This window comes from Oryza glaberrima, chromosome 9 (assembly GCF_000147395.1).
Source record: "Oryza glaberrima chromosome 9, OglaRS2, whole genome shotgun sequence".
Taxonomy (NCBI): domain Eukaryota; kingdom Viridiplantae; phylum Streptophyta; class Magnoliopsida; order Poales; family Poaceae; genus Oryza; species Oryza glaberrima.
The window spans coordinates 13,766,550-13,776,168 of record NC_068334.1 but is presented as its reverse complement, the minus strand read 5'-3'; the positions used below and the strand labels follow the sequence as shown (position 1 = coordinate 13,776,168).

Below are 9,619 nucleotides of genomic sequence, written 5' to 3'. Positions count from 1 at the left end.
GTTCAGATATTCTGCATTTATCCGTACTCATATGGAGTGCTTCTCCTCTAAGATTAGGCGAGCTGAATTAATCCATTTATTATTTATTACTTGGTTTTCCGTACTGCTGCCGAAGAAGGGGACCAAATAAACTTGAACACTAATCGATTCCTTTTCATTTTTCATGTGTTCCCTTGTTCTATTTGAAGAAATGGAAGAATGGATTAATGGCACGCTTCTTAAGCACCAAAATTGTAAAAAAAAAATCAAAAAGAAATTCCATATAATAATTTCTTAAGAAACTATTTAAATTCCAATTTTTAAACTTTATAATAATCAATTTATTTGTTTTTCTCTTGAATAGTAATCATAAAATCATTCAGCTATTCTACCATATTGGTAAAAAAAAAAAAGAAAAAAACATAGCCACTTAGCTAAATTGTCCGAATAAATTTTTTTTTACAACACAGTACAAACGTGAACATCCACGAAAGCGTGGACACTCACAGAACACACATATGCACACCATATCCTTATGAGCATCTTTGAAGGACTGGGCCTATATATCTTGTTTGACGAAGTCACCGTAAGCGTCTTGTTGTTGATGGGTATATCGCCTACTACTGAAAAAAATAATTAGTCATAATTGCGACCATTTGTGTGTGTATGACATTGAACTTGGGTGGACAGGTTTACCCAATCAGTTGAATTATGCTTACTTAGCAATTTGTTTGAAGAAGTTTATAGCTTCTTAAAACACATGATTAAAAAGAAGGATCGTCTGATTAGATCGAAAAAAAGAATCAAATGAGAGAGTGATTTAAAGGAATTTTTTTAACTGGTTGGAGCTATCATTAACTTTTCTTTAAAATTTTTATAGTGTTGTTCATTGCATAGGAATTTCAAATAGTTTCATAGAATTCAATTCTTGTTTCAAATGTCTTTGCAGAAAATTTTTCTTTAGGACTAAAATTCTCTAAATTTTCTATGTAATTTTTTTTTCACAAACAAGGGGCTTGACAGAATGGTAAGAGTATACAAATCCTGGGAAAATGCAGAGCGTGGCGCTGCGCACGGTGGCCACTGTGCCCCCGATTCATTCGGACTCACACGCAAGCTGCCGCGCCGGCGGCGCGACAGGGCGGGCCACCGTGGTGCTCCGGGCCTTAATCTCTGGAGCTCCGGGCCCACGGTTTAAGAGCAAGTTTAATAGTATACTCCAATTTTTTTTCACTACTCGCACGCACGAGATGGTGTGAAGTTCTATTGATAGAGTAGAAAAAATTACAAAATTATAATCCTGAAGGGTCGTAACCAGAAAAAAGAAAAAAAATACCACCACCCACACGCCGACATCACCAACACACAAGCCCAGAAGAAGGCTAGCACCGACCGGCCACCGCTAAGCGTGACCCGCCGCCACTAGACCTACTAGCTCCAATTTATCCTTAGCCAATTTAATAGCCAATTCGTACAATAGTTGCTTACTATAATATTAATATATTGTCCCATCTGTTACACACACTGTGTATTAGAGTCCGTAATGCGGCTGGCTACGGATCTATAGCCCGCTGCTTTTTTCTCTTATCTTTTATCTCATTAAAATATGTTTGTAGCTGGCTAATAGTCTGCTATGCTCTAAGCAATTTTAATTAGTGCGCTTTTTGTTTGGATATGAGCCGCTCGTGATCTGCACCACCCGGTAGATGTCCTGTTTCTGTTTTTCTGCTAGATTTTGTTGGAATCATGTGAATGATTTTGCCTTTTGCTCCCCTTCTGGTGTAAAGCGCGGTTTTGGGTTGCCACGTCTCTTTCGTGCGTGGCTGACTGGTGATCGATCTTGAACGGTTCAGGTGTGACGAACTGGACTCGTGTGGTTAGAAGGTTGTGCACGAGCATCATCTAAAATCTGCCCAAAAGATCATTCAATAAACCGCTATGCACAATCCAAACGGATTTCTTTTAAAATTTGTCCTGGGATTATCTTTGATTAACCATTTGGAAAAAGTCTCTGGCAGAGCAATACGCTACACGTACTTTTAAAAAAAATTATAGAAGCGTTATGAAGAAAGATATCAAACTGTTGAATCTAATTAGTTGTGGTCATGGAAAAACAAGATGCACTCACAACATGCTATATATATATCAAATGTACTCGTAACATAAGTAAAATGAGCGTAGTTTAGCTGATTAGCCTCCTCGTGATAGAACCTATTTAGATTCAACATGCATACACGTATCTATGGATAATTATTGCTATGGTTTTTACATTTATGGATAATAATTCTTTCAATTGTAGGTTCATCAATATCAACATATGTCGATCCAGTCTTATAGTAGTGTTTTCGTCAATCTGAAAATACAGGTGTTCATGATGTTTTCATCAATCTCACTCAGTCTCATAAATGGTATCTGCATGTGTATATTTATAGGAATAATTGGGCGTGCGCATGTGAGCATATGCTTGTTTTTTTTTTAAAAAAAAAACGATGCACTCACGACACGACATGCTATATCAATTTTTGTAAAAACTAAGATTAAAAAAATCGTAAAAACTTTATAAGGATTTTTTATGTGTATCATTTTCCATTTCCCAACTAAACGGGCAAAATTAATGGAGATCTGAATCACGCAATTTGTGGCACGTATTCCTGGTTGCCGGCGACTAATCGAGTGGAGCAGCGCGATTACAGTATCATCAGCATCAGCTTTGGGCCTTGTGGCTGCGCATTGAGTCGGATCGATCTCCGGCTTTATGCCAAATTGCCAAGGCCACCACCCCTTGCACAAGTGTCTCCGCATTAAGCCTTTTCCATATCCGCACGGATGCATCATAAAAAGGAGCGAATCTCAGATGCACACGCATTTGATGCCGTGGTTAATTACTACGAGGCACAAAGCTCTCTCTTAGCAACAAGAATAAGGGTATGTACAAAAATAGAGTCAGGTATCAGCTCTACGCTATATAGAGACTAGCATCCTATAATAGTTGGAGACAATATGGTCTTTAATCATTAATGTATCAAAATATTTTTTTTCTTACTATTGTTTTCTTTCTTTCACCACCATGCAACAAAATCTGCTCTAATAAATGCTAAGAGTCGACTCTAAGCCGTTGTCATGTATAACAACCATATTTCTCTTTCCTCCTTTCTCTTTCTTTCATATCATCAAATTTACTTGCATGGCAATAGAGAGACCACTAATAAATACCGTTGCACATGCCTAAAAAGGCAGATCATATATATACTCTTAAAAACCTTCATTATGGAAGGCTACCAACCAACGATTGATTACACGCTGCAAAAACCGAAAGGTGTATCCTTGCATCGTATCCTACTCTCATCTGAGCAGTTCACTCCACCAACATTGGAAAGATGAGTGCAAGCTGCGGTATATAGAAGGGAAAAAAAATCCAGATTATTCTATACCATATAGCGTTAAGGTTTTATTTGGTACAATTCTCGTTCTCAGATCATGCTGAAATTAGAATTTGTAAGTTAAATTATAGTGGTTTAAAATTTTATATTGTTCTATGAAACAAAAACAAAGCAATACATTCAAATATTATCACTGTAATCGCATATCCAAATTCGTGGATTTCTAGAGTTAAAAACGCCTAGCTCATACAAATCTTCGATATGAAGCTGCTAGCCCTAAATTAATCGTTGAGGCATGCACCTGGCACTTTGGCAGCCGAGTTGGACTCCACTAAAAATTAGAGGAGAAATCTTCCCAATGGCTGCCGAACAAGTACCACAATCTTTGTGATTTAGCTTTCCCCCGTGCACATTTGGTACACGAGCACCATCAATCAATCGAGCCTGCCGAGTCGGTTTCTCTTTCTCCCCCGTGCCAAGCTACCAAAGCGGCTTCACGCAAGAAAGGAATAACCTGATGTGGTGTGGCTCCGATCACGGCGCCGGCGCCGCCCCAGTCACCGGTGGTTGTTAAACCTGTTTTTTTAAGCACTACTACACCTACTAAAATTTTCTTACTAAATTTATACTAACAATCATCTCAACCGTTTGATTTAGATAGATGAAAGTTATAAAAACTCTAAAGGCACTCATAGCATGACATGCCAATGTCAGTATTAGTAAGAACTAAGCTCTGTCTTAAATTATAAGTCTTATATTTTTTAACACGGTCTTCAATACCATACAACAGATATAAAATTCGTATAACATGAAAGTACTTCAAAATATGATATAGTGATATAACATGCATAAGTAAACTTAGTATAGATATAGTTTATATGGTTATTAGCCAAAAGTTATTAAGTTTGATATTTTTTAGAAATGGGACGCCCTATAATTTAGAAATGGGACGCCCTATAATTTGGAATGTAGACTTTTCTCCTTTTTCCTTTTTTTTTCTTTTTTTGCCGAGTCATCAGCCAGCCAGCCTCCCCCTCCGCGTGAGACCCCCAACCTCAGCGACGCGACCGGCGGTCTCACGCGAAAGCGGACTCGCCACCACCCGATCCGATCCCCCGCGCGCACCGCGAGAGCCGCTCGTGCGTGGCGTTCGTCGGTTGGTTGGGTTCCTTTCTTTTTGTTGGTTTTTTCGCGGTGTTTTCACTGCGTTTTTCGCCCCGTGGCGCACGTCTTTGCTGCAACGGCGAAGGGCGTGTGTTTTGTTTTTGTTTTTGTTTAGTTTTGCCGCGTTCGTCAGAGGAGAGGTTTAGGTGCGACCAACCAGACCTGATGCTGCGGCTGCGCGCTACGATACACGACGGACGCGGTCTTTCTTTGAAGCCCTGCCCAGAGGGGAGTACAGAGACTCTAGTAGCAGTCGCTCTCGTCGTCGTCGTCTCTTCCGTTTTTCTCCCGTCCTACCTTCATCCACACCTCGGATCGGTGGATCGATCGATCGATCGACGGGTGGTGGCACGTTGTTTTCTTCTCCATCCATCCATCCATCCATCCACTCGGTGGCTATGGCGTAGGGAGGAAAATCACGAAAAAGAGGATCACTCGGACGGATTCTTTTCTCTCTCTCTCTCTCTCTCTTTTCTTCTTCTTGTTCTACTTCTTTGATCTTCTTCTTCTCTGCTGCTCTGCCGTCCATGGTGGTATGGTGGTGATGTGGTGGCGTGCAAGGTGAGGTAAAGGGGGTGTGGTGGTGGTCGGCTCGGCTGTTTATCCATCCATCCATGGATGCCGGTGAGGGTGGCGGCGCGCCCGCCGCCGCCGCCGCCGTGTCGAATGGGTTTGTTCACGCCGTCGTGCGGTGGTGCTTCTCTCCGCTCTTCTTCTGGCTGTTCACCGTCGCTCTCGTCGCCGCCATCCACCTCGCCTCCACCTACATCTCTCCCTCCAGGTATGAATCGATGATAAGCGATTTCACCAGAATCATCGATGATAATTTTGCGGGAATTCTGAATTTCTTGATGTTTTTGTTTTAAATTTTGTCAGAGACGAAGAGGACAAGGAGAAGAAGGCGCGGCGCGGCGGCGATTTCGCCGGAGCCGGGGAGGAGAGGGAGGAGGAGGAGGTGGGAAGGAACGACAAGATTCTGGAGATGATGCGGAGCTTCAGCTTCATGCATGCGAGCGAGGAGGATTTCATGGAGGGGATGGCTACGTACGACCACGTCGTCGCCAGGATGGCGCCGGAGCCGCTGCCGCTGACGCCGCCGGCCGCGCCGCCGCCGTCGACGTTCAGCTTCAGGTTCCAGCACCAGTTGCCCGAGATTCTCCGGGAGACGGCCGTGGTCTCGGGTGAAATACCTGTGCAAGTATTGGAAGAACACGAGCCGGAGAAGAAGCCGGCGATTGCGATGGAATCGGAGCAAGAACGCGAGCGCGATGCAGAGGAGAGAGAGGTGGTCATGGAGGAGGAGGAGGAAGAAGAGGAGCAGAGTAGAGAGGTCGTGGAGGCGGCGGCGGCGGCGCCGATGATCGTGTCGACCACGCACAACTACCGGTTCTTGACGGAGCGTGACTTCCGAGGGTTCGTCAAGGAGCCGGAGGCCATCACGGTGCGCGTCCAGGAATCCTTCGTGCCATCGCCGGAGCTGGAGGCGGTGGCGGTGGCGGCAGCGGCGCAGCCGGAGGAGCGGCGAGTGGTCGACGGGGCGCCACGGCGCGGCTTCCTCACGACCAACGACTTCCGCCCGGCGAACGAGCCGGATAGCGTGCGCCAGAGCGTGGCGTCGCAGCTGGGGCGGAAGCCGGCGGCGAGCTCCCCGTCCGCCGCGTCGAGGGGCAGCGCCGCCGCCGCCGTGAGCGGGAGGACGAGCTTCGCGTCGGAGTTCTCCGGCTTCGGCGGCGACTCCGACTCGGAGTCAACCGCCAGCGACGGGTACTCGGTGAAGGACCTCGTCGTCGACTCCGACAGCGACTGGTTCCTCTCGGAGAAGGACTTCCCGGCGGCGGCGGCAGCGGCGGCGGCGGCCGGGCACGACGCCGGCAGCCTCAGGGGCTATTACAAGGCCAAGGTGCTCAAGGCCCTGGAAGCCCTCGACGCGTCGGCCTCCAACCTGGAACGTTCGTTCCAGGACTCGGCGACGACGGTGTCGCAGGGCTCGGTCGTCGGCCAGGCCTCGCCGGACATCATCGGCGCCGCCGACGACCCCGCCAAGTACCCCGAGGACATGTGGTCCCGGAGCCCCTCGCCGGACATCGAGTACAACGAAGACGAGCACAAGGGAAACGAGGCGACGAACATGGCGGAGGAGGTGAGCTTCGACATGAGCGACGACGAGCGGCCGCCCGCCTCCGGCGGCAAGAAGACGACGGCGATGGCAGCATCATCATCATCATCATCACCGGTGCACGACGCCGAATCTGAAGATGAGAACAGCTTGGATCATTCGGAGAAGGAAACCATCACGATACATGATCATTCGTACGAATCTGTCTCCGATGTCAAGAGGAGCCCAGAAGCAATCTCTGACGCAGAATTGGATGATGCCTCGTCTCGCCATGCTGCTGTTCTTGATGCCAAGGTAAGAAGCCCGGACGTTCATTCATCTGAACCCATCTTTGACAATTACGAAGAACATGAGGTCTCAAATGATCAATCACAAGCGGCAGTTTCTGATGAGAAGAGAAGCACACCGCATTCGGAGAGAGAATTTGCTGGTACAGACGATCGCTCACACGAACTCATTTCTGATGTTTGGAAAGATATTGTCGGTGCAAATGATCAGTCATTAGCATCAGCTCACGATGAAGAAAGAAGTCCTGATCAATCGGTTGCGATTATTTCTGATGATCACAAAGCAATTGTCAGTGCTACGAATGATTCCTCAAATGGAGAAGTTTCTGATCATAAGAGCACCCCAGAGACTGCAGAGCAGGAATTCAGTGGAAATGATGATCCATATGAACTAGTTGCCGATGCAAGGATCATTTCAGAGCGTGCAGAAGAAGATGATATCCCAAATGAGCGTCCAGGGAACGCCACTCGGCATGTCACCTTCTCCGTCGCCGAGAAGGGGAAGGTGTTGGACGTGGTGGAGGAGGATCAAGAGGACAAGTGGAAGGATTTGACGGAAGAGGAGGAGGACGAGCTGGAGTCACTGTGGGAGCACCAGGATCTGATCGAGCAGCTGAAGCTGGAGCTGAAGAAGGTGCGGTCGATCGGGCTACCGACGATCTTGGAGGAGTCGGAGACGCCGAAGGCACCGATGGAGGATCTCAAGCCATGGAGGATCGACGCCAAGTTCCTTCGCGAGGACCCAATGGACGAGCTGAATAAGTTCTTCAAGAGTTATAGGGAGAGAATGAGGAAGTTTGACATATTGTGCTATCAGAAGATGTATGCAATAGGTATGCACATTTTTACCATTACCAGTTTACCCTTATTTATCTCAGATTCTAGTACTAATATTTAGCACTAGAGTACAGTTGCTACTTTTGTAACTATCAAGCATAGCATCCACTAGCTTTTTAAAGCTAGTTAAGGACAAGATGCAGCTTTATGATGCTTTCCCTAGCAAATTTTTTGTTCAACTCAATGTCCTAAAAGATATATTTTTTTGGTTGCTTGAAATTCTGTTGTGCTAATATGGTACCGCAATTGGATTTGCCGCAGATTTTCTTCAGTTCAGAGGGCCTCAACAATCGGCAAATTCTCTAAAATCCTTATCGCCAACGGTGACATCCATCCTGTCTCACAATTTCCGGTCGTCACGTCGAAAATCACCCGAGGACCCGTCAGAAAGGTTTCTCAAGGAGCTCCGGAATGACTTGGAGACAGTTTACGTCGGCCAAATGTGCCTATCATGGGAGTTCCTTCGGTGGCAGTATGAGCAGGCCCATGACCTGCCGGAATCCGATCCTTACCACAGCCATCAGTACAACCAGGTGGCAGGGGAATTCCAACAATTTCAGGTAGTTGTGCAGAGGTTTGTGGAGGATGAGTCCTTCAAGGGCCCTAGGTTGCCAAACTACATCAATAACCGATGTGTTCTTCGAAATCTCTTGCAAGTACCAGTAATAAAAGGTTAGAATCAGATTTCAGAACCAAATAATCAGATAGTTCATCCATTGTATTTCTTTATATCATGTGCTAGATGATTTATTTGAATGTGAATGTTGGATTGCAGAGGACAGCTTGAAGGACAGGATGGAGGATCAGCGTAAGGGGAACTATGTCATAACGAGCGAGGAGCTGGAGGAGATCATGGAGGAATGCATGCGCGTCTTTTGGGAGTTCATCAGGTCCGACAGAGTCGAGACGACGTCGGTGCTCAAGGGCTTGTCGAGCACTCATGTTGAGCTCCAGGACCCTTTAGACCATGATCTTATGATGCACATCCACTCCACGTTACAGAAGGTAAATCACCAAATTTTCGCCAGTACCGACAAAATTGTGGATTTGCTACAGTAAGTACTAGTAGTGAAAATACTTGCTGCAGTACATGACACTGATAAGTGATTAACTCTGAAATGGATGCAGAAAGAGAAGAGGCTGAAGGATCTCCTGAGGACCGGCAACTGCATAGTGAAGAAGTTCAAGAAGCCCAAGGAGGACACCTTGAACCAGAGCCTCTTCTTCTCGCAGGTCGACATGCGGCTCGTGGCACGGGTCCTGCGGATGCCGAGGATCACCAGCGAGCAGCTGCAGTGGTGCAAGGCGAAGCTGGACAAGATCGCACTTGTAGATAGGAGGATCCACAGGGAGGCTTCATTTTTGTTGTTCCCCTGTTGAGAATACATATATAAATACACATGCTTCTTTTGTTCATTTTTCCCCCCTCCATAAATCATATCCACCATGTAATCCACGGCTTGTAGATTTTTCTTAACCTTTTAGTAATCCAGGTCTCTTTACACATGTCCAGTAAATTACAAATTGTAACATGGTAAAACAGCTCATAAACCAGAGTCCACACGGTACAGTACTTACAGTACCCTAGCTAGAAAATCAGAGTGTAATAAATCAGCATTTCCTCTCAAGAGGAAACATCTACCTCAGAATGCACAGATTTCTACTACATCTGAAGATGAACTGTGTTCATGTAACTTTGCCTCTGTCTGTCACCACATGGATGCAACTGCTGAAGTTGTAGTACTACGGTATGCGAATAAAGAAGCAATAAGGGCTTTGCCCGAGCAAAGATGAGCTGAATGCATCATCCTCAGTTCTTGCTGGATTGTTTGTGTGTGTATGTACCCGATGGTCCA

General features: G+C 46.0%; 1 protein-coding gene across 1 annotated transcript; it reads left to right on the top strand.

Annotated features, from left to right (window-relative positions):
• Window positions 1–4,633: 4,633 nt before the first annotated feature.
• On the top strand, window positions 4,634–9,457 carry LOC127784493 (uncharacterized). The gene is made up of 5 exons (XM_052311816.1): window positions 4,634–5,304; window positions 5,400–7,759; window positions 8,025–8,435; window positions 8,539–8,768; window positions 8,892–9,457. The coding sequence occupies exons 1-5, from the start codon at window positions 5,138–5,140 to the stop codon at window positions 9,141–9,143; spliced, it is 3,420 nt and encodes a 1,139-aa protein (XP_052167776.1). The 5' UTR covers window positions 4,634–5,137; the 3' UTR covers window positions 9,144–9,457.
• Window positions 9,458–9,619: the final 162 nt, after the last annotated feature.